At 40.9% G+C, this 25,304-nt stretch overlaps 2 protein-coding genes across 10 annotated transcripts in view; one reads left to right on the top strand and one right to left on the bottom strand.

Moving 5' to 3' along the window:
• Window positions 1–689: 689 nt before the first annotated feature.
• Window positions 690–23,721, bottom strand: PPP2R3C (protein phosphatase 2 regulatory subunit B''gamma). Of its 3 annotated transcripts, none has more exons than XM_077819050.1 (13): window positions 23,473–23,721; window positions 21,095–21,225; window positions 19,268–19,372; window positions 18,263–18,375; window positions 16,875–16,972; window positions 14,664–14,734; window positions 13,507–13,639; window positions 12,231–12,286; window positions 12,078–12,153; window positions 11,249–11,385; window positions 9,702–9,839; window positions 2,201–2,260; window positions 690–1,406 (listed from the first exon to the last, which is right to left on the bottom strand). In XM_077819050.1, the coding sequence occupies exons 1-13, from the start codon at window positions 23,519–23,521 to the stop codon at window positions 1,218–1,220; spliced, it is 1,356 nt and encodes a 451-aa protein (XP_077675176.1). In that variant the 5' UTR covers window positions 23,522–23,721; the 3' UTR covers window positions 690–1,217. The 3 variants fall into 3 exon arrangements, with proteins under 3 accessions (XP_077675176.1, XP_077675177.1, XP_077675178.1); XM_077819051.1 differs by having other exon boundaries at window positions 21,095–21,222; window positions 23,473–23,720; XM_077819052.1 differs by having other exon boundaries at window positions 21,095–21,222; window positions 23,631–23,649.
• Window positions 23,722–23,763: 42 nt separating this feature from the next.
• The window catches only part of PRORP (protein only RNase P catalytic subunit), a 104,404-nt gene continuing 102,863 nt past the window's right edge, over window positions 23,764–25,304 (top strand). For 3 of the 7 annotated variants that reach the window (XM_077819037.1, XM_077819042.1, XM_077819043.1), the window contains exon 1: window positions 23,764–24,080. Coding sequence is in view for 2 of the 7 variants with exons in the window: in XM_077819042.1 (XP_077675168.1) it covers window positions 24,019–24,080 (62 nt within the window). In the remaining 5 variants the exon portion in view is untranslated. The other 4 variants (XM_077819038.1, XM_077819040.1, XM_077819041.1 and 1 more) reach the window with 3 other exon arrangements.

Consider the following 25,304-nt stretch of genomic DNA (forward strand, 5'->3'; position numbering starts at 1 on the left):
CCGTGCTTTCAGGAGAGAACAATAAGATGCATGCCCACTAAGTCCATGTCCTCTTAAGGGCATCTATTTAGACACTGAAACTCCAAGGGTGTCTCACTTCCCACAAGCCACAAAATGCACCTCGAGCTGAACTCTGCACCTATGTGTAATTGGGATGTTATACATTTCATCATCTGACTTGGGAGGCTTAGTACTACTTAGAGATAAATATGTATCAATCCAAGGGCAGCATTAAGTCATGTTAGCTTAAATCACCACATTTTGGAAGGAGTTATGTCTATAGCGATAGGGCAACGATAGTGAAAGCGTCTCTGTACTCAACTCAGCCTTCTGAGGTAATATACAGGAGTGAAAGTAAAGCCTTGTGTTGTGTAAAAACTGTTCCAGTTTGACTCGTGGTATGATTTAATTAAACCAGTGAAAACCCTGCTGTACATACTTGCACTTAGCTTAAATAAATTTCTTAATAGAGTTAAGCTAAGCAACAATAGACCACTCTTTAAATTGCTGTAAACCCCTCTGTAGATGCACTAATATTGTTTTGAAACATTCAAGTTAAACCAGTGCAACTTTCTCATATTGACAAGACACCATTCACTTATGCCATTCAGTACTGTGTATGTCTACCACAAATGCTAGTGTGTGTGTTAACTGCTTATTCTCCCTCCTACTAAAATAAAAATTCAAACTTTTATTTATACAAAACCTTCATTTATAGTTGAATAATAGGGGGGGGAGGAAACTCCATATTGCATACATAACATACTTAAGATTTTTTTTTCTTAACACTTAGTTGCTAGTGAACACTACATGTGACAGGTTTAAAAACTCTGACAGCAGTTAGACCAATCCCAAGATTCCTACTGGCTTCAGCAGTAGCAGAGACAGGCCAACACTGAGCATTTTTGGAAATCCCATCCTTAATATTCTACAGGTTTAATAAAACAAAATGTTGAAAGAGAAATGTTACTTGCTACTGTAGGTTGAAGAAAGATTCCAAACAGTCTCTTCAGCTTACTAAGATCAAACCACTGCCTCTTAAATAGCATGGTAGCTATTTTGGCTTCACCATTTGTCAATTTGATAATTCCTATACAAAGTTTTAATCCCACCCATCTGGGGGAAGATGGAAGTGTCTCATCTGGATAATGAATAGGCCTGCAGCTTCAGAGTTTGTGCACGTTTAGGCACATCTCCATGAATACAGTGTATTCCTGTTATGTATCATCAATATCTGTAGTATTGTCATTATCACTTGCTACAAGAACCTCTCTGTTCTCATAGGTCCAGAAGCCATTCAGATCAATTAGAATGCTAGTAACAGTGTCTCCTTGGCTACTGTTGATTAAGTCTTGAAGGGAGATCTTGTACGGATCCTTAGGCTTCACCATATCAAAGATTTCATCCTAAGAAAGGAAAACCATAGAATTAAAAAGCACATTTATAAGCAAAATAGTGATTACTTTATCTACAGCATGTACGGAATGATCATTTGGGCAGTCTATGCCCCCCACTCATGAAGATTTGATCTAAAATAAGATTGCATCTTAAGTACAGAGTTGGTAGCTGAGTACACTGCCCTTCTAGTAAAGGTCTTACTCAGCCAGAGAGGCAGTATGGTGGGCTCAGAAAGGTAGCCTGAAGCCCTGCCTCTTTAAAAAAACTACAACAAAATGCAAAGAAATCAGGTAAATCCCTACCTAATGTTATGGAATTTTCTCTTCATTAAACATGAGTCACTTGCAGTATTTCAAGACTTCTGAAACTAAATAGGGAACTGCTAGCTAATATTATGTTAGAATGGTATCAATAAGATGTAGTATGCTTTTAGTTACTGACAGTTCTCGAGGTAGAGCTATTTGATTTCTTTATCAGCAAGATAAACTTCCAATTATTGTCAAGCATCTAAAACCAAAGGCGAGGCTCCATTTGTGCTTATTGTAGGTACTTGCATCAGAAAAATCTAAGAGAAGTTGAGTACTAAAAACTTTGCTTTCAGCATAATTACAGTTTAGAATGAAGGGGAATTTCCAAAGTCACATTACTAACGAGCTAACTTTGCCATGCTATAAAAAAATGATGATTTAACACCCCACAAATACCCAGTGGCTACAATACTGTGCAAGTAAAATTTCAAATCTGTTTAACTCAAATTCCAGTTATGCACACACTTTACTTTCTATATTTAGGGAAAGCTAACCTTGACATCTTGAAAAGAAACTGGTTCTTGTCCATGGATTTTCATTTGTTCCTGAATAGCCTATAGGAAAAGAAAAGCTCAGTTTCAGAGCAGTAGAAACCTAAGAAACAAAACTGATAATTTAGTGTTCTACAGCTGCTCAGTACTAGATTTAAAAAAAATATTTTTAATTGTCTAAAAGAGACCAGGTGGGTCAGATCTTTTATTGGACCAACTTCTAGTGGTGAGAGACAAGCTTTCAAGCCACACAGAGCTCTTCTTCAGGTCAAAAGCTTGTCTGTCTCTCCAACAGAAGTTGGTCCGATAAAAGATATTACTTCACCCACCTTTACTCTCTAATATCCGGGGACCAACACAGCTACACTACATATTTAAAGAAAGAGATGTGAACCGGAGTGGCTGCAACCCATCCTTCCTTCCATGACTAGAGTGAGCAATCCAAATGATTAAAGCAACTGGAATTCTATCATCCACAAAGGCAGGATTAGATTAAGGTCAATCACTATGGGTATGTCTACACTGCGATTGGAAGCATGCACAGCAGAAGAAATGCAACCGGATAAATAGACATATGCTAGCTCTGTCTGAGCTAGTCTGGTAAAAATAGTATTGTGGCCATTGCAGCACAGGTGGCAGCATAGGCTAGCCACTCAACAAGTACCAGCCACCTAATGCTGGGTTGGTAGCCTGTGCCGCAACATCCACACTGCTATTTTTAGCATGCTAGTTCAAGCAGAGCTAGTGCAAGTCTGTTCACCCAGACAGGGAGACATGCTCCCTGATCCAGTGTAAACATACCCTATATGCCTGGGCCCTCAGCGTCTGGAGTGACATGATGAGCTCAGTCTTAACTTTCATTTAAAAAAAAAAAGTTTCTAACCCTCACAGATGCAACAAAAACATTGAAAATGTGACCCAAGTGTAATTGAGGCCTGCCTAGTCTGCAGATAGCCTAAAAGTGTGACGTTCCCCATTCATCTTAGCTATGAAAGCACCTATCACGCAAATGAGGGACATGGCTGAGGCAGGATCACAGGGGCCCCAATCCTGAAGGCCCCAGATTGCCTTAATTTGGTCCTGCACAAAGGCCACACTGCTAGTGACCTGGTAAGAGCACACGTAGGACATGTCCACATTTGAAATGCTAGAGCTGCACCTCTGCAGCTGGGCTGTTGTAGTGCTTCAGTATGGACACTATCTATGCTGACAGCAAGGGTTCTCCCTTTGGCATAGGTGATCCATCATCCCAAGACGAAGTAGCTAAATCAACAGAAGAATTCTTCCATTGACTTAGCATTGTCTACATTGGGGCTCAGGTTTGCTTAACTATACCACTCAGGGGTGTGGATTTTTCCTGAGCAACATAGTCACGCTGACTTAACTCTTAGTGTAGAACAGGCCTTAATATTTTTCTCTGTAGCCCACTTTGATAAACGTAAGACAATAGATTTACTGCTGTGGATAAGAAAGACCAATTCAAAGTTTGATACTGACAATTGAAGGGCATTACTGACATTATTGCAAAAGCAGGGAGTGACCTGTATGGAGAAAGGGTGCAGATGACCACACAACCTAATAAAAATTTATTGTATTTATGTAGGATTTCTGAATACTAGATGTACCCCAATTGCCTGCCACCCTTCATTACAGAGGTGACTGCATTATAGTGGTACTGTACAAAGATTATATAGTTTGTAAAGTGTTTTGGGACAAAGGGTGTTACATAAACTATTATGCTGATTTAAATGTTTAGCTTCCACAGCAAAAAATACAACTGGTTCTGTATTAACTGAATGAAACCTTGCAGATTAAAGAAATGAATAATCTGAACAAAAAGCAATTTTGCAGTGTAAAATGTATTTGAACTTAACATCACGTGGAACTACACCCTAGCACAGCCAATTTGAAGCAAAACACAGGTTTTTATTCTCTAGATTTTTTATTAGACAAAATTTGAGATAGCACTATACCTATTAAATTTAGAAACTCAGTGAATAAAGACAGTAATTCCTTGCCATAGGGGAGATTTCAACTGAGGCACAGAACATGTTTCATTCACTACATAATTTTGTCCAAACATTAGAGTAGATCTATGTAAATTATACAGTAGGGGGGGAAAAAATAATCAGAAGATGAAGGACCGATCAATGTCTGTGACAGAGTTCTGTATCTATTTTCTATAGCAAGCTACTTTGAAAGATGGAACCTGGATTCTGGTTGGTTAAAATAATGCACAGCAGTAGCTAAACTAAACCACAAGATGGGAAGGGAAAGTCAGAATCTTTGTACAACGCACTAACAAATTTAGTAAGTTAACTAAATGAAGCCATACAACATGGTGATATCCTACCCAACAGTTAGCAACAGAAAACACATGGCACCAATAGGTTGAGGGAGTTCAACTTAAGGGCCTCATCAAATGTCCCCTGAAGTCAAGGAGAGTCTTTCCACTGATTTCAATAGGCATTGGATCAGACAGTGAGGACAGAGAACATGATGCACGGACTAGCAAAGAATGCCAATTCATGCAGATTTACCTTGTGAAATTGACAATCATGCTTTATGCAATTTAAGAATTACTATAAGTGGTTTTCTGTCAAAACTGTCACCAAGTTCTTTTATTACAATTCTATGGCACCACCAGCAACAAGCCAATACTGAAGTGAACCTGTTTCACGCTCTGTACAGAATACAGCTCAGGCTGGATTCTGTACCAGCACCGCACTTACTGAAAAAGCTTTGAAACTGTTCCAGTGTTTATTTGGAAGACTTCTGTTGAAAGATCATGCTTTTCCAGAATGATATAACTGAAGTCACCATCAGTAAAGGCTTTTTGTTTAATAGACAGGAGGTTTATTATTGAACAACAGCAAAGGGCATAAGACTATAAATAAGACTTTATGAGCCATATCTGAATGCTTAATGAACTGAATGAATATGTACTTGTTCTTGATTTGGTTAGTGCAGGCTTGAGTACAGTGAAATGCAATTGATTTTAGAATCTTGGTACAAAATGCTATGTGCAGATAAAGTTAGAATCACAAATATTTTTAGTTATCTGACACAACTGTTGCTGAAGAAGGATCTTATGCCTGAGAACAGGATCAGGCAAATAATTCCCTTTGACATCAATCAAAGCCAGGACTGACCCCCAAGCTATCAACACCAAAAATAATTGATAACTTTTCTTACTTACAGTCTATTTTCTGCAAATATAGGCACTGCATAAGTTTTCAAGGAGATTCAACCATGTGGAAAGATTGAAGGGAGAGTTGCAAGCCAAAGGGAGATAAAGTTACAGAAAAGTAAATTTGGAATTAGAGTAATTTTAATGACTTTTTTTTTTAATGGAAGCTTAACTATGGGAACCTTCCTCACAGCTAAATATTGAGAAAAATATTTATGATTCACAGAGCCTAAGAAAGTGCAATGAGTTATTAGTGTGCAATCTTGAAATGCTAGTTAATAAACGAAATGCTTGAAAATGCAAGTTAATAAACACAGGTCTGTCAGTTGGCATCACAGAGACTTTGTGGGATAATAAACATGACTGGAATATTGGTACAGAAGAGTACAGCTTGCTCAGGAAGGACAGGCAGGGGAATAAAGGGAGGAGGTGTTGCCTTATATATTAAAAATGTATATGCTTGGACTGAGGTTGAGATGGAAATAGGAGACAGACTTGTTGAAAGTCTCTGGATAAGGATAAAAGGGGTAAAAAACAAGGGTGATGTCATGGTAGGGGTCTACTACAGACCACCTAACTAAGAAGAAGAGGTGGAGGAGGGTTTTTTAAAACAACTAACAAAATCATCCAAAGCACATGACTTGATGGTGATGGGTAAGGCTCTGTGTTTGTCATGGAGGTCACGGAAATCATGGATTCCATGATTTCTGCAGCAGCCCTGTGTAGCTGGCCCAGGAGCCACCTGAGCAGCTCAGGCAGCCCCCAGGTCAGTCACACTAGCTGCTCCTGGGGAAGTCTTGGGGCCCCCTGCCTCCCAGCAGCAGGAGTTTGGGGGGGGAGGGGTTCCTTCCTTGCTCCATATGCTGCCTCTGCTGACAGCTGGGCACCGCCCCCGCAATGCTTCCCGAGGCTGCGCCCCCTCCCCAGCACCTGCGGCACCTCCCGAGTCCTCCCCCTCAGTTTTAGTTAGGGGTATTTTTAGTAAAAGTCACGGACAGTTCACGGGCCGTGAATTTTTGTTTACTGCCCGTGACCTGTCCATGACTTTTACCAAAAATACCCGTGACTAAAACGTATCCTTAGTGATGGGGGACTTCAACTACCAGGCATCTGTTGGGAAAATAATACAGCAGGGCAAAGACTATCCAACAAGTTCTTGGAATATATTGGAGACAATTTTTTATTTCAGAAGGTGGAGAAAGCTACTAAGGGAGAGGCTGTTCTAGATTTGATTTTGACAAATAGGGAAGAACTGGTAGAGAATTTAAAAGTGAAAGGCAGCCTAAGTGAAAGTGATCATGAAATGGTAGAGTTCATGATTCTAAGTAGGAGGGAAAACAGCGACTTTATAGGTAAGTTCCCCTGGGAAGCAAGTTTAAGGGGAAAAACAGTTCAAGAGAGTTGGCAGTTTTTCAAAGCCACATTATTAAGGGCACAAGAGCAAACTATCCCACTGCGTAGGAAAGATAGGAAGTATGGCAAGAGACCACGATGGCTTAATTAGGACATATTCAATGATCTAACTCAAAGAAGAGTCCTACATAAAGTGGAAACGAGGTCAAATTACGAAGGATGAATATAAACAAATAACACAGGTATGTAGGGACAAAATTAGAAAGACCAAGGCACAAAATGAAATTAAACTCGCTAGAGACATAAAGGGTAACAAGAAAACATTCTTCAAATACATTAGAAGCAAGAGGAAGACCAAGGACAAGGTAGGCCCATTACTCAATGAGGGGGGAAAAACAATAACAGAAAATGTGGAAAAGGCAGAAGTGCTAAATGACTTTTTTGTTTTGGTTTTATCACAAAGGTTAGCAGCGATTGGATGACTAACATAGTTAATGACAGTGAAAACGAGGTAGGATCAGAGGCTAATATAGGGAAAGAACAAGTTAAAAATTACTTAGACAAGTTAGATGTCTTCAAGTCACCAGGGCCTGATGAAATACATCCTAGAATACTCAAGCAACTGACTGAGGAGATATCTGAGCCATTAGTGATTATCTTTGAAAAGTCATGGAAGACTGGAGAAGGGCAAATATATTGCCAATCTATAAAAAGGAAAATAAGGACAACCTGGGGCATTACAGACCAGTCAGCTTAACTTCAGTACCCTGAAAGATAATGGAGCAAATCGTTAAGCAATCAATTTGCAAATACCCAGAAGATAATAAAGTGTTAAGTAAGAATCAGCATGGATTTGTCAAGAACAAATTGTGTCAAACCAACCTAATCATAGAATCTTAGGGTTGGAAGAGACCTCAGGAGGTCATCTAGTCCAACCCCCTGCTCAAAGCAGGACCAATACCAACTAAATCATCCCAGCCAGGGCTTTGTCAAGCCGAGCCTTAAAAACCTCTAAGGATGGAGATTCCACCACCTCCCTAGGTAACCCGTTCCAGTGCTTCACCACCCTCCTAGTGAAATAGTGTTTCCTAATATCCAACCTAGACCTCCCACACTGCAACTGGAGACCACTGCTCCTTGTTCTGTCATCTGCCACCACTCAGAACAGCTGAGTTCCATCCTCTTTGGAACCCCACTTCAGGTAGTTGAAGGCTGCTATCAAATCCCCCCTCACTCTTCTCTTCTGCAGACTACACAAGCCCAGTTCCCTCAGCCTCTCCTTGTAAGTCATGAGCCCCAGCCTCCTAATCATTTTCGTGCCCTCCTAATAGCTTTCTTTGACAGGGTAACAAGCCTCGTGGACAGGAAGCAGTAGATGTGGTATATCTTGACTTTAGGAAGGCTTTTGATACTGTCTCGCATGACCTTCTCATAAACAAACTAGGAAGATACAACCTAGATGTAGCTACTATAAGGTGGGTGCATAACTGGTTGGAAAATTGTTCCCAGAAAGTAGTGATCAGTGGTTCATAGTCAAGCTGGAAGGGCATAATGAGCGGGGTCCCACAGGGATCGGTTCTGGCTCTGGTTCTGTTCAATATCTTCAATGATTTTGATAATGGCATAGAGAGTATACTTATAAAGTTTGAGGATGATAACAAGCTGGGAGGGGTTGCAAGTGCTTTGGAGGATAGAATTAAAATTCCAAATGATCTGGACAAACTGGAGAAATGGTCCAAAGTAAACAGGATGAAATTCAATAAGGACAAATGCAGAGTACTCCACTTAGGAAGGAACAATCAGTTGCACACATACAAAATGGGAAATGACTGCCTAGGAAGGAGTACTACAGAAAGGGATGTGGGGGGTCATAGTGGATCACAAGCTAAATATGAGTCAACAGCGTAACACTGTTGCAAAAAAAGCAAACGTTGTCCTGGGATGTATTAGCAGGAGTATGAGACATGAGAAGTAATTCTTCTGCTCTACTCCGCGCTGATTAGGCCTCAACTGGAGTACTGTGTCCAGTTCTGGGCGCCACATTTCAGGAAAGATGTGGACAAATTGGAGCAAATCCAGATAAGAGTAACAAAAATGATTAAAGGTCTAGAAAACATGACCAAGGAGGGAAGATTGAAAAAACTGGGTTTGTTTAGTCTGGAGAAGAGAAGATTGAGGGGGGACATGATAACAGTTTTCAAGTACATAAAAGGTTGTTACAAGGAAGAGGGAGAAAAATTATTCTCCTTAACCTCTGAGGATAGGATAAGAAGCAATGGGCTTAAATTGCAGAAAGGGAAGTTGAGGTTGGATATTAGGAAAAACTTCCTAATTGTCAGGGTGGTTAAAGCACTAGAATAAATTGCCTAGGGAGGTTGTGGAATCTCCATAATTGGAGATTTTTAAAATCAAGTTAGAGAAACACCTGTCAGGGATGGTCTAGATAATACTTAGTCCTGCCATGAGTGCAGGGGACTGGACTAGATGACCTCTCGAGGTTCTTTCCAATCCTATGATTCTGTGATCTGCACATTAAATATAAAATCCCTTAAGAGACTGCAGAGAACTACCATTGCATTTTCTATTACTTATAATGAATTTTGAATCCTCTGAGGCACTGAAACTCTGTGTATTAAGAAATTAAGACCATCCCATACAGTTGTCTTTATTTTTTTACCTTGTAAGTATGTCTTCATTATACAGCAATTTCAACTATTGGAAAACCAAAATTATTTTCTATTGATTTATATTAAATCAAAGCAGTTTAGTTTCTAATGTAGGAAAGATGTTGAAAATGCCTTTTGAATTCTTTCCAAGTTTTAGAATGTGGGGTTTTAACATTTTAAATCTTTTTTCAAGTTGACAAAAACCTCACAGTGGGCATAGGTAATTTAAAGTGATCCCCTGCAGATTTGGAAATAGAAGCACAGAGACTATAACAACACACATATAGAGACTTACCCTAAAGAAATAATTCAGGGAAAAAACATTCAGGTATCCTTTGTTCTCTATATCAAGCAGTTTGAAAATATATTGTAGAGCTGCAGGTTCCTTTCTGTTTTCTAACGCAAGCACAAAGTCCAGGTAGGTCTTATAGTCCTAAAAGCAAATACAATCATGATTATTACAGTCATCTTTTTAAATTGATTTTGCAAGCAGGAACATTGTAATTGGTGGCTATTTCACTGCAGGGTAGCAGTTAGGTTTTTTTGGAAGACGACAACATGAAACAGAAAATAGTTGCTGCCACTGAAGTGAATGGAGGAGTTTGTTTCTATGATTTACTGAGGCAGCATACCCATACTTTTTCACTGACATTTTATTTGTAAACTAAGGAGTCTGTCCAGAAATCCAAATGAAACAGGCTATATACATTTAAACAATACTTGCTTATTACATCCTTAGATTGCCAAGCATAGTCCAGTTGGCTGAGATGGGAACCATATGACAAGATAGTTTCCAAAAATTTCCTCCACTTCTAGTTAATAGTTTATAGCACTAAAATATTGATAGACTTGCCATTGGCTGAGAGTGGGCCACATGACCAATGGACCTAAAACACAGGACTCTCAGAACAGGGTAACTAATGCTGCAGGACTTATAGGACCAAACAGACCCTAGGTTGAGACATTAAATATAGTAGAATTTGGATCATACTTTCTTTTTTTTCTGTTAGTGCCACTGCTTTGGTTTCTTGATCACAATGCAACAATTAACTATAGCTACCTACATACGTTACATATACACTGTATTTCTATGTATTCATCACAACCCTATCCACATTAGCTTAAAATTGGAGCCCCAGAACACAGACCGCTAGGGTGAACTCACAATTAACTAAATTTGCATTTTATAAACCATCTCAACATAAACACAATGAACAGTGATACACTATAAATGAAGTGTTTCACGATAAAACAATATACACATACGTTTTCACTGATTGTCTTTGTCCATCCTAAGTCTTTAGTTTTAGTTTATAGGCTCCTCACTATTCACTCTCATAGCTGTAGGAGGCACACAGCAAAACCACCACAGTCTTCTGTCTCACATTAACTTCACAGTGAGGTTTATTATTTAACTAGCTGCTGGATCAGCTCTCTAATGAACATTGTTCAGTTACCTGCCATTTGGATTTCATTCTTTGTTTAAAGAGAGAGAGCCAAAATCATTCGAGAAACATTCCTGCTTCTCCACATTTAGTTAACATTACTTCCTTCAGTTATTGGAGAGGAAAATTTATACTGGATTATCTTGGTTTGTTACAATGGTACCTCACCTCCTTTCACTAAAATATACTGGAATAACACATGCTTTTTGGTAATAATCAGATAATTATATTTTCTAAGCTTCTGCTCTGTTCTATTTGCAGAAGCAGGTACTAAATAAAATAGTCATATTACTTTAATTTGTTCTTTGATTTAAAGATAATGCTTATGCTAATATATCTATCATAGTTTTAGAACAGAACTTGCACATCGGAGTGCAAGCTAGAAATACACGATTACCATTTCTCCATCATAAGTCAGACATTCCTGGAAGACACGATCTAAAAATATATTGGTCAGAGTCCCTGTTCCATAGCGGGATAGTTCCTCTTTGCTGAGCATACCATTGTGATCTTTGTCAAGATTTAAATACTGGCCTAGGAAGAAAAAAATAGACTGAAAATACAATAAAATCTCCCTACATCATAGAAGAACTAAATTTTAATGTGACAACACACAGGAGTGCCAAGTTCATTTAATATATTTCACATTCTTTTGGATTAAATGTATAAGTAAAGTTATTAAATTACAATGTTCTAACTCCGTTAGAATATTTATAGTGCACCCTAAGCATATACAGAATGTAGAAAGACAAGGTCCCTGCCCCAAAACACTAACAGCATAAGTCAGATGAAGATGGTACATGGAATAGAACAAGCCTCAGAACAGAAATGGAGAGCAACACTGTAAGAAAGTTTAGTGGCAAAAGTGGTTTTAAAGAAGGAATGATAGGTGATTGGCACTCAAGGAGGAGGTTGTTTCTGGCATAAAGAAGAGATGCACAGATAAGAGTGGGAAGGGACATAGGCAGCAGTTAGGACAGAAGGTAGGGAAGAGTCTAAGGAGCATGAAGAGAGATGTAAGGGATAATGAATTTGAGGACCAAAATCATGAACATGATGCAGAAGGTGAGAGGGATGTAGTGAAAAGTGGAGGAAGCAGGAGAGGAAGATTATCTAAGCAGTGGGGTTTTACACAGATATGGGGACATAGAGGAAAGGTAATACTGAGTCTCTGACTAAATTATGCAAACTAGTGAATACAAATGACTGTGCATGTAAGAACATACCGTAAACCCTCAATGCAGACGGAGCAGAAAACCAATTTGTTTCTTGACTTTCTTTAGAAAGTTCTTCATCCCTTAACTAAATGAAAAGGAAGCGTACAGTTAGAATTCAGGAAGTGCAAAGTGAAATAACAAAACATGTCAAGAGATTTTTACCTCCAATAAGTCATCCAGAAAGCTGCAAGCTAAAATATCTTGTATCTTTATCTTGCCTGCGGGAAAAGAAAAAAAAAAATCTGTAACACGGTCACCTAGTTACATATCAACCTGGCCTTACTCACTTGAGAGGTTCCATTTACTTTAGTGGTACTGAGTGAATAAGGTTACCAGGATTGGGTCCTAAAGATTACCAGGAAAAACAATGCAAACGTTTTATCAATTATGCTTCCTAACCCCTCAAAAAGAGAATCAATAAAAAAGCTTATCACACAGACACAAGTTAAACCATTAAATTTAAGGATCAAACACAAGTCATTTTTTAAAAAATACAAATTAGCTGTTACAGTGACAGCGTAAAACAAAGCCTGATTTTGTAAACTGTGTCTCAGTTCAAAAAGGAATCATTATGGAATTACACAATTTTAAAGACAGGAAGTTAGGATCAAAATTATGAGTGTTTATTACAGAGTCACAAGTGAAACAACTAGTGTTTGTCCATTTGTGAAAGTTATACGCCAGGTCTATAACGAAAACTTTTAACAGGACAGTAACATTGGTTGGGTGTGATTTTTTTCTTTAATACAACATTTTTTATACTTGTAAAAGGCCTAATGTAGGCGTAGTTTTAGTGGCAAAACAGTGGTTTTGCCAAAACAGCTTATTTTATTCAGTGAACTGGTATATGCTATACCAGCAAAAGCACTCTTTTGATGGTGTAAGCTCTCTCTACACTAGGAGGGTTTGCTGGTATAGCTATACCACAAACCTTTTCTAGTGTAGACTAGGCCAGAGATACTCAAAAATCCAACCAAGGAGAGGTATATCAGGCTGACAGTAAGATCTCTGGTTTGTGTTTTATGAAAAGAATTACTTGACAGAATACCATCAGAGCTGAGGTATTTGTTGTGCTGCACTTAACTGTAGTAGGGATTAATATAAAGCTAATCCTAGTTCATTTACTTTTGCAGCAATATGGCCCAACATATTATTTTTAATTTCTAAGCAAGTAGTCTGGAGTACAACACTGAGGTGGTATTTCATTAGGACCCGTTCTGACTCTGATCCTGCAATCTGATCTGTGCAGACACACCATTAAACTCATGCAGAACCCCGTAATCTTCAGTGGAGTTCAGTCCGCACAGATCAGATTGCAGGATTGGGGCCTATGAAAATATTTGTACAATGTTATGAAGATAGAAACAATTTCAGTATTCATATTTTAAAAGTAAAAACATTTCCACATATGTTTGAGAGTTTGAAAACATGAATTTACCTGTTCTGAGAGGGTCTAAAAAGAAGAAGAACTTTCTAACCGCAGTGCAGACATAGAACGAGTAAAATGATTTTTCTAAACCATCCAACTGTGGCAAAGTAGGGATAAGTTCCAAAATATAATTTTCTAAATCCTGCAAAATTAAAAAAGGAAAGAAAATATGCTTTGAGATTATAAACATTGCCATTGTTCAATTTAAATTAATTGTTTAAATTATTCTTTTGATTTACAAGTTTTATTTGTTGAAAATATCCTGCAGCAATATCACTGTACTGCTTGAGTTATTTAATTACCTAAAACCTCTCTCTTTCTTCCCATTTTTAAACCTGAGTTTGACCAACGATGATCTCTTCCTCTACAAATTTCAGAAATTTACTGCACCTCGTAAATTAGATGGTATTTTCAATAATTAGAGACTAATTAAAACCTCTATTCAGATGGCTTACACCATTGCCAGTAAAAGTGACAGGAGAAGAGCATGTGACAGTACAGGAGCAGTTTTTTTGGTGTAAAAATTAAAAGACACCAGGAGCAACAGGAAGAACAGAGGGTGCTGAGACAGCGCTCCCTCATATGATGAAACACACATTTCTGTACACTTGAGGTTGTTTCTTCAAGATGAGCACCATGTAAAATGCATACCTGGCATTGTGACTGGCACTGGTCCATTAGTAAAATGGGGGGGAGGGGGAAATACATGTGAATATGTGGTAAACCAAATCTTTACCGAATGCCAGTGCACAATTATGGGGTCTGGATGTTCTTTTTGCTTAATATTCGATCACAGATTTGATTTGATTTTTTAAGACTGCTATATGTGTAAAGATAAAATAATCTAAAGAGCATCTTCAGCTTTTATATCATCTCTTTATCAATAAATATAATAGAATATCAATTATCTGAAATCTTAGTATTCAAACCTCCCTAATGAACTTCCAGTATGTCTCCCAAACTAGCGATTCTCTTGCCATTAAATCTCTATTACTCTGTATAAGCTCCTCTTTATCCAAACAATTTTGGTGTCACCCAAGATGTATGGACTATTGGGATCTTACTCTAATGTAGAAACATTAAAGTACAAGTCACCTTTATCCTCTCTGTTGATTTAAGCTACCCCAGATAAAGTACATTAAATTTACCAAGTGGGCAGTACTTACCGATTCTCTGAGGTAACCCTGTCCTGCCACATCATATAAACTGAGGCCTATTCTTGTCTGGTGAAGCCATACTGTAAAAAAGGATTTAGAATCAAGATATAGGATCCTTTTTTTGGGCAAAGAATAAATACTTAGTTAACACAGAGTTAAAGTTGACTGATAGTGCCTTGTACCCCTTCCAAATGTCAAATGCACCTATACTTAATCCTCTGAAAACTAGGAATTACAAGATATACACCAATTCTGCCCCACAACCTTTACCCTACCACCCAGCATTAACAAGAGTCACTGGGGATATACTGTAAGTATGTTTCAGCCAAGGTTGCCCCACATGCAACTATGAGGAATGAATAAGTAAATGTGCCATTTTATGTGGTGTGTTGTGTCCCATGGAATTGTATTCTCTAATTTATCGGCATGTACTTATTACTCCTGAGGGAATTCTGTGCCAAAAAATTAAAAATGTGTTTTTGAGTGATGGGTTTGATGAAAAATCTCAGCTCAGTTAACAAGGGCGTGTGCATCGTCCTCCACACATTGAGGGAGGGGCGGACTGGGTAATAAATTCATACTGGTCAAGTTTTGACCAGGGCAGGATGGTACAGATCCAGGTCCTAGGCTGGGGAGCTGTGGGTATTTTGGCTGGAGCCTATCTATTGTTGGTTCACGCAGTGACTGGCAGGGTATCCATGAACACAGCTGGGTGTGACCCCATCAGCGGATATTGGTGTGAGCACAAGCTTGGAGGGCTTTGCAGCTTGTCACAACATCACAGTGCGAGAGGGAACCCAGGTTGCTAGAACAGAAGGCTCAGGTGTACCCCACTTCCAGGTGGCACCTTGGAGGGGACAGTCACAGGGATATGGCTCAAAGTGGGCAGAGTTACGACTGCAGTATGCCTGAATGGTGTGTGCCTGAACTCTGTGTTTCCTGGTTTGCAGAGGTTTAAGTATACGTGCATTTGATGTTCTGAAAGGATACAAGGTTCTGCAGGTCAACCTTAACTCTGTGTAAATGAAGTTTTTGGGCAGTGAATTTCTCTTGGTTTTTGAGGAAGTGGTGTTAGTAAGGAAGGTATGATTCAGGGGCACGAGGAGGCTTCCTGGGAACACCTCCCTACTATTCAGATACCACTTCTGCCCTCCTCCTGCTCCTCCATGCTCTCAGTAGGGCTGGGAAGGTATGGGGAGAAAGGAAAGTTGTACCTGATGGGCTGTGAGGAGCACATCTACCAGCTGGAAGCAGTAAGGCAGAGTGGAGGGGAGTTCCAGATTCCACTCTGGGGGCTAATGTAAGGGGAAGGTGCTCTGCACAATCTTCTGCAACATAGGAGTGCAGAGGTGTGAAGGATTCATTCTTCTTAATAAGACACTTTCAGATTAATCAGAATATTCCCTGGAGAAGAATATAGCTTGACACAATAGCTTCGAGAGGTGTGAACTGATCTATTTACAAGAGGGTGCCACACAGACAACCTGCTTACACTGACGTTGTAATGGAAGAAACCCCAAACTAACAAAAAAAGCTTGTTGCGGAACTCAGCGCTGGTCTACACTAGAAGTGCTACAGCAACACAGCTGCACTGATGCAGCTGCGCCACTGTAGCACATATAGTGAAGACGCTCTATGCCAACAGGAGACCTCTCATCACAAAGCCACCTCCACAAGAGGTGGTAGCTATATTGGCGAGAGAAGCTGACACATCTCTGTCCACACTGGCGCTTAGGTCAGTGGCTTACTCACACCCCAGAACAACATAAGTTATACTGACATACGTGGTAATGTGTACAAGCCCTCGGTTGCTTAAAGAAAAGCATAAGGCATCTTAAATAGTTACGCATTCACTAGTTTTCCTTGTGTGGTGTCAAATCTGCAACAGTAACTTGGAACAGTCTTAGCAGGAAGGCAAGGTGTGAGTAAGCAGGAAGGGAAATGACTTTCAAAAGCTTTATTTCAAAGCCATAAGGAACCTGCTATTGATATTTCAGGAGTCTGAATCTTTTTTCCTATAAAACAATAATCAGGAAAAAAAGGTGGAACAGGAAAACAGGATTTGTAATCTAAGGGCCAGATATTGCTCCTGTTGAAGAGAACTGCAAGTGTCCTGTTAGACTTCAACAGGTGCAGGGCCATACACTAGGAATAGAATACAACTTAAATACTCCTGAAAATAAAATAATCTTCAATATCACAGAAGAAATATCAACTCACCTTTTCTCATCACATAATTGAAGAACTGCATGATAGATATCCTTCCATAGGGATCATTGTGGAGTAATTTAGCAAAGACTTTTGCTGTAAAGAATTGCCTATGAAACACAAGAACGACAACACTAAGGCTTTGTCTACACTAAAGGCTTGAAATGTGACAGTTTCAATCTAGACACTACCTATGGAATGAATTCTTCCATCAACCTAGTGCCGTCTACACTAGGGGTTAGGTCATCTTAACTAGGTCGCTCAGGGGTGTGGATTTTGCACACCCCTGAGTGACATAGCTGGGTCGATCTAACTTTTTACTGTAGACCAGGCCTCAGACTGTGCAAACCTAATATAATGACACCAGTTGACTGGCTGATCCAGCTACAGTATATAAAACAACTAACATTCTTCTGAATATTATTTCATGACAGGATAGGATATGTTATTTTTCTGGAAGTGGATAAAAATAATAGAAGACACTGGGCCAGATCTTAATCTCAGTCATGCTATCCAGGTGCCTCAGAAAATCTGTAACATGAATGAATTGCACAAGCAAAGTAAGAGATTTTAAGAGAGATGCGCAGTGCCATACAATGGATATAAGAGATCAGAAAATGAACCAGAATTTTCAGAGCTGCCTGGTTTTCTACAACAAAAACAAAATATAAAATGTAATGTCCTGATACTGCAGTCGCTCCCTGTCCAATTTTCCTCATTGGTTTAAAGAGCAGTTTCCCACATTATAATATCAAACCCCTTGTTTCTATTTACAGAAAGCAAACTATGCACCACTTAACTAGGACAGCTCAGATTTAAGTTCAATAATGAACAGCATCAACTGCTGCTTAGTGGAGATGCCTTCTCATGATTTAATGGTCTTTTGTGTATTTCAATTCTAGTTAAATCTATTTACCCTTTTAGCAGCTTCCAAGTCCTTTTAACTAGGATGATGTATGAAGAAACTGTATGAACTGCCTGACTACTACTGCTCCTGACTATTTGTTTGCTCCTGCCAAACCAAGCAAACTAACTGGGCTGCTATGCTGGGTGTAAAAGAGAGGCTTCTGACATTGGAGAGGCACCATGTGAGCTCTGCAGTTTCCTGGACAGTAGCATTACTATTAGAATGGTATTTCTGTTTATAAGAACTTTCTCTTAATTAAAATGAAACAGGATCTACCAGGGGCATCTCAATCAAAAGGATCCTACCATGTCTGACATTAACTTTTTTGTAGGGGTGCGAATTGAAGAGTCCAGTGACAATTTTCTTATATAATACCATTTGCTCACCCTTAATTAAACTTCCTATAACTTTAAACAGTTACATAGCTTATAGCATTATGATCTTAAATAGCTGTTTAAATTTAGTAAGCATGCACTAGATGAAGGAGCCTTACTTGCACTTGGGTCCAGCTTTCTCACCAACTTTCAAGAAGCTCTCATAATTGATCATTGCTTCCTCCCCAACCATAGGTGGTGTCTGATGTTTGTCCAGCAGAAACCATAAATTCTTAAAGGGGATTTAGATTTGGTTAGGGAAATATCACATAACAAATGTTAACATGCTCAGACAGGTTACTCATATCTAGGGCTCTTTGTCTGTCAAGATCGCGGAAGTCACGGATTTTGTGACTTTCCACGACCTCCATGACTTCTGCAGGGGCCAGTGTGGCTGACCCCAAGGCCGCCAAAGCAGCTAGCTCCAGGGCCAGCTGCTCAGGTGGCCCTTAGGACAGGCACACCAGCTGCTGCTGGAGAGGCCCCGGGGACAGCCACTGCTCCGGCGGACCCCGGCAGTGATCCTGGGGCAGATGGAGCAGCCGCGATCTGCGGCCCCCAGCAGCTGGTGCCACTGGACCCTTACCCACCCACTCCTATAATAGACCCATAACCTCTGGCTGAGTTACTGAAGTCCTCAAATCATGGTTTAAAGACTTAATGTTACAGAGAATCCACCACTTACACTAGTTTAAACCGGCAAGTGACTTGTGCCCCATGCTGCAGAGGGAGGCGAAAACCCCCTAGGGTCTCTGCCAATCTGACTCAGGGGAAAATTCCTTCCCGACCCCAAATATGGTGATCAGTTAGACCCTGAGCACATGGGCAAGACCCAGCAGCCAGACAACTGGGAAAGAATTCTCTATAGTAACTCAGATCCCTTCCCATCTTCTGTCTCATCACCAGCCATTGGAGATATTTGTGGCTCGCAGTCGCAGACCAGCTACATGCAATTGTAGGCAGTCTCATCAGACCATCCCCTCCATAAATTTACCAAGCTCAGTCTTGAAGCCAGTTAGTTTTCTTGCCCCCTCTGCTCCCCTTGGAAGGCTGTTCCAGAACTTCACTCCAACTCAACTCCGATGGTTAGATTAAGAAATGATACATTCTTAGTGCCTTCTTACCTGCAGCTCTTCATTATCTAACAGCTCTCTACTTTTTCTCTGTAGAAAGACTGCTCTAGATTCTTCTCTTAATTTCTGCAGTAAGACTTCATCCTCAGCTGGTAGCTAAAAATATTACAATGTTATTATTTGTATTGCATTCCTTAAGCCCCAATCATGATCAGGGTCCTGTTTTGCTAGGTGTTCTACAAGCACATCAGAATACAAGTTTCTGTCTTACAAAGAGTTTACAGTCTAATCTGTAACAATATGCAATCTACGAAAAAATAGGACAGAAGGAAGGGGTATGTTTTTATCGTGTATTATATACATCCTAAATATTTCCATAGTGATATTATAAACTTTGTAATATGAACTGGAATTATGTTTGCTATGGAGCCAAAACCACTGCAAGATCTTAGTTTCTGATCTCATGAAAGACAAACAACTGCAAAATGTCTCAAGTCACTGTCTCCTATTACTTCTTGGTTTATAGCCCAACTTTGATTGATGCATAAAAATACCTTTTCATATCTTTTGCATGGTATAACTATTGCCAAACATCTGACACTGAACAATATCCTGGTCAATGTAACCTAAAATCCTTAATGTAGTTCCTGTGAATTTACAAGCATTTTCAATGTGTAAATTTCATATTGCTGCTTCATTAAGTACTTTTGCAAACAGTACCCTCAGACGTATGCCATGGATGTTACTAGACCCTGAGGATGTATGGGATGTCAGTGCAATCTATATTTCAGTAAGAGCATCTTCAATCCCCAGCAATACTGTAATTAGGAAGATACTATTTTATATAATGGATACATATGTGAAAAAGTAGATCAAAATAGTTTTTACTGATTACTTAAAGGTCTAGGACAGAGAATTCTATTTTTATTGTAAGGTTAATAATTCTTATTTCATTTTCTGGTAACTTTTCCCCCCTGCTTTCAAGTTTATTACCTTTGGTAGGAAAAAAAGTATTAATTACTACTTTGCATTGAAGAGTCTGATTTTTTTTTTCAAATAATGAAGGGCTTCAAGAAAACTAACACAAATACAAGGCTGACATGAGCATTCTATGCTATAATACGAAGGGCTACTGTCAAAAAAACGTGGCTCTGGACTGACCACTGGTTTCTTTCTTACAGAGGTGAAGTGCTTGACCAACTCTTTCTGTTGGATAATATAAGCAACAACTCTACCCTTAGTCTACAAGACCAGTGACCCATCCTTTTGGCAAAATGAGTATCTTATTCATGGCTAATGAGACAGGAATGCAGAAAATAAAATAGAAAAGGTGGTTTCCAGATCACAGGGCTTGATATGACATTGTCATAGGGAGAGAGCGCTCAATCATTCATCCAAGAAAGGTTGGGAAGTGTAGAGAAAAAAAATCACACAATAGGCTGTTGTGACAAATGTATAACTATTGTCGAACTAATTGTGTGACACCTTCTGCAAATGCTCAGGAAACTAGGTAGGGACTTCACGATACTGGCATTCCAGGGTCATGAATTGCGTGTAAAGGTTGGAAAAGATGGGAAGTAGGCTTTCAAGTTTTGAAAAGAGAGAAAATACATATTTTATGTTGCTCAATGGCTAACGCAATTAACCAATTGTCTACAGCATTAGCAAACTATTTCATGGGTTAATAAGATCCTCCTCAGCAGCTGTATGAGATTCATTAAATCCACAACTAGAAGTGAAAAACACTCACAACACAGCTCTCACAAATTCTGACCCAATGTAGCTTTTACTACTAAAATGCCAGTACTAAATAGGTAAAGATTTTCTGCTTTGAGTGGTATATTCTTAGGTTTAAGTAGCTCTCGATATACCACTTACCCTGTAATAAAACCGTGGTATATTCATGTAGGATGTATTAACGCTTTTTCTTCCTCCTTTCCATTCCATGTAGTATTTTGTAAACAACTCCATTTCTTCATCCTTTAGCTCTTGTTCACTTTTTTTAGCTGCTTAACACAGAACAGAATATCTTACATTTTACCTGCAGGTAGACTGATTTTAACAAAGTGTTCGGTTAAAGGAAATCCATTTTGCTTTTACATAATTGCATTTTTTAACCACCAGTGTCACTATAATCTGTATAATCCGCAGAGGGCATCAAGTAAAAAGCATAAATGCCTGGAAAACAGCAGGCATACATCATGTTCGTCTGCTACCTAAAGGCTTGCAGAAGACCCTCTCCGCTAACACCATGTGGTCGGAAAAATTGAGTGGAGGAGGGCAGGGCTGTGGCTGGCAAAGGCAGGGAGCAGCAAGTTCTCTGGTGCTAAGTGTTTAAATGTAATTCTGCTACAGCACTAAGTCACCTCTGAGTCTTAATATGCATTCACAAGGGAGGCCTTTGTGGCAACATGACTCCCTCAAGAGTAGCACTACTACTGGATGAGGCAAAGTAGGTGCAGGCTCCTACCATAGATGACCGAGAATCTGTGTGGCTGGCTTGGAGCCCAATTTCCCTGCAGATGCACACGTTCCTTAGGGTTTCAGGATCCTGTTTGTTTCATCATAAAGTGAAAGTCAAGGTTCTTGTGGTTTTTTCCCCTCACAGGAATAGTGCATGTTCTACATTTGCATTTAGCATAACTTTCTGCACATATCTAACTAAAGACTAATGAAAGCTTAGCAGTTGCTAAAACATATTTATATTAATTTAATCTATAATTTTTGCATTTACTATTTGTAGAAATTATAGATTAACTATCATGAAAAACTTGGCTTCAACCCCCACTTGTCTTTTGGGCTAGGACTATTTCTCCCTCTCTCTTCATATCATTAATTGAAGAGAAATTACTGCTGTACATTGCACATGTATTTCTTTTTAATTAAAGTCTGTGTAGAACTAAGGGGGCTCCACTCCATTCCCATGCAGTATTTAAGCAAAGTTCAAAGTGTCAGAAACTATCTCTGGACATGTCTAAGTAATTGCTAATAAAGTGGTAAAATCTGATCTTTGAAGAAAACTGTAAGAATACCAATGTCCTCACTAATGTGAATTGGAAATAAAAAGCACTATATTTTATTCAGTTACAACTAAATAAAAGTACAAATTACTACACATTTATTTGAATTTATTCTTAATACAAAAGGTATGCAAATATACTAATTAGGCACTAAGATACCACAGCAAGGGGCTGGGTATATGTGCCTGAATACATTAGATAGGCATATCTCCTTGTCTATCAAAGATACCAACCAAGCTGAGGTCCTTGATATAAACAAAGGTTTGTCACTATTGTTCTAAAGCTGATTCTGTGGCCGTAAAAAGCCTGCAAGTTGTTCCTAGGATTCATGCAATAGTTCAAGCTACTTTCTACTTGGGGCCAAGTGTTTTTTTGAAAGTCATTTCTTTAGCTTGCATCAGTCAATGATATGGTATCGATTTCACTGTACACACTTTAACAGTATATTGTGGTGGGGAGAGAAAGAAAACATTACAAGCATACAGTGCAGACCCAAAAGCACTTGGACTTGGAATTTGCCTTCCCATCACCCTAGCATGCTCTGTCACTAACATGCAAGGTAAAACATCCTATGGGTTGCATCATTTTCAGCAGGAATGTTTTATGTGTCAAAGACGAGAGGGCTTTTTTAAACGCACAGAGCTGAAATACGGTATGTGTGAGACCTTAGCTCAAGCTCCAGGTGTGGGCCTCGCAGTCCTGGAGGCATCTAATAAACTGGTTAGTCTCTAAGGCGCCACTAGTACTCCTTTTCCAAATACAGACTAACATGGCTGCTACTCTGAAACCTGTCAAATGGGCACAGAGAGCTCCAGTGGGGCTACACTAGACCTTCAGATGTGGTAGGTAGCAAATGTTAGCTAATGCCACACCCTAGACGAGGCCTGTGTGACCTCACCCCGATCTGCAGGGATCGGGCTCCAGGGCCTGTTCAGGCTTTACCCCTACCCCCACTGAGACAGCCTACCGGGGCGGGACTGGCACCTACTAGTCACGGTGGTTTGTCACAAGGACGCCCGTCTGCACAGGGCGCTGGGCTCACGGCACGGAGGGCCCGAACAGAGACAGTTTGGGAGCGGCTGGTTCCAGGGCAGGGCCAGGCTGTCAGCACAGCCCCTGAGCTCCGCGCTGGATCGAGCCTAAGTCAGAGCCAGAGACGCTGCCGCCCTCTCTCTGTGGGACCCCGCCGCCTCTGCGCCCCCCTTCCCGCTCGCTCTATGTTTCCCGCGCACTCACGGCCGGTGCAGGCGGCCAGCCGGCCCCGCAACGCCTGCTTCCACTCCATGCCCCACAACGCCCCGCCCCAACGGCCACACAGCCGGGTTACTGTTCCTCCACCATCTAACCACCATGCTAGGTGCGGGTACGAAGCTGCTAAGGGCCCTGGCAATTACTTCCGACGCCTGCGACCTCTCCCACACACTTCGTACGTCCCCGGCCGACTAAAGCGACTGGCGCTGACACCCTGCCCGTAACCAATATGGCGGCCACGGCCAACTAAGGCCGCTTTACTATGCTCTGCTCTCATTGGATCCCTGTGATCACATGCGACACACGAACACGCAGTCTGGACAGTGCTGAGCCTCATACAGAGCCCTGATTGGCGGAGGGACCGTGGACAGAGAGCAAGTCCAGAGGAAAAGCTCTTCCCTATGTAGAGCGACTGGCCGGCGCGGCTCCGCCATTACGTGACCCGCCCCCTGCGGCGATGAGTGGCATCCTCCAGAGCCGCTCCGCGCTGCGATACTGACACCGGCAGCGCCTCGCCTGAGACTGGTCCGCATGGGGAAGGCAGAAAAGGCATGGCCCGCAATTGGACCACAGAGACTACGTCCCCCGCCCCGGTACGTGCTGCGCGCGCTGTACAGGCAGCCGGGTTGCACTGCATGCTGGGAGCTGTAGTTTTCAGCGTGCGGGCAGCAGTCGTCACGGGGGCCAGGGCCCGTGAGGTGTGCGCTGTGAGCTGCAGCGAACCGTCGCCCCGCTGCCAGGGGTTGGTGGCTCCCACGGGCTCCCGCTGAGTCCAAAGGAGGCCGCTGCCTGCGCTCTGGCTCTGGATGCGGCTGAGCCGGCCCAGCTTGTGCGGGGGGTCTTAGCCCCGCGGCTCACTGCAGCGTCTCGGAGCGGCTCGGGGTGCACGTCCCGGGGGCAGCGATCCTCTCCCAGGTCTGCGGAGAGGACGCGCACGTTGTGCTGTTGCCACAGGCCCAAGCACTCAGCCCTCACTAGTCAGGCCCAGATACTGTGAGACTGGCTTGTCAGCGTGAGGTTGGAAACGTGCAGAGCTGCTGGAGTTAGGAAGTTATTGCTGTGGTGGTTTTGCCTTTGGGTGCCCAGGCTTCACATTTTCCAGCTAGTCTCTATAATCGTGCTGGCTAGAAGCTTTTTTTAAAAGTGAAAGCTGAATCCCTTGCCTAATTACACCCCTTCAGCAGTGGGGGCTTTAAGACATACACCAAATAGTGTGAAACTTGTGATAAAAATCACAAGAGTTGGCAACAAAGGTCTCTCACAAGGATCCTTTCTGCCTCCTCCAAACGCATAAGAACAGTCATAATGGGTCAAAGTAGTGGTCCATCTAGCACCAGTATCCTGTCTTGACCGGGGCCAATGCCAGGTGCTTCAGAGGGAATGAACAGAACAGGTAATCATCAAATGATGCATCCCCTGTTGCCCATTCTGGCCCACACACTCCTTCTCTTATGGTTACACTTGCTGGATCCCAGCTATCACTATCCTTTGTGTACTTTTTAGGAAATAATAGCTTACTGGGAGGTGCCCATATTAAAAAACTTGCTTGCAGAATGGTATTGTCTCCCTCCTGAGCTATGGTTGTCACTGGGAAAGCAGGTTTTGTTTAAATGGTGAGAAAAATTAATCATCCTTTATGTTTGCAGCATGTGAATGCCTGCCTTCCCGGATGTTTATCGCAAGCTATAAGTCATGAGGGAGCTTTGGTAGAAGTCCCATGTTAAAATACTGGCAGTTTATCATTGGCTTCTAGGTAAGCAAATTTTGGGTGCCAGACCATAAGATAGGTTAGGTAGGTCACTTTTTTGGTTGTAAAA

The sequence above is a fragment of the Eretmochelys imbricata genome, chromosome 6 (assembly GCF_965152235.1).
Source record: "Eretmochelys imbricata isolate rEreImb1 chromosome 6, rEreImb1.hap1, whole genome shotgun sequence".
Taxonomy (NCBI): Eukaryota; Metazoa; Chordata; order Testudines; family Cheloniidae; genus Eretmochelys; species Eretmochelys imbricata.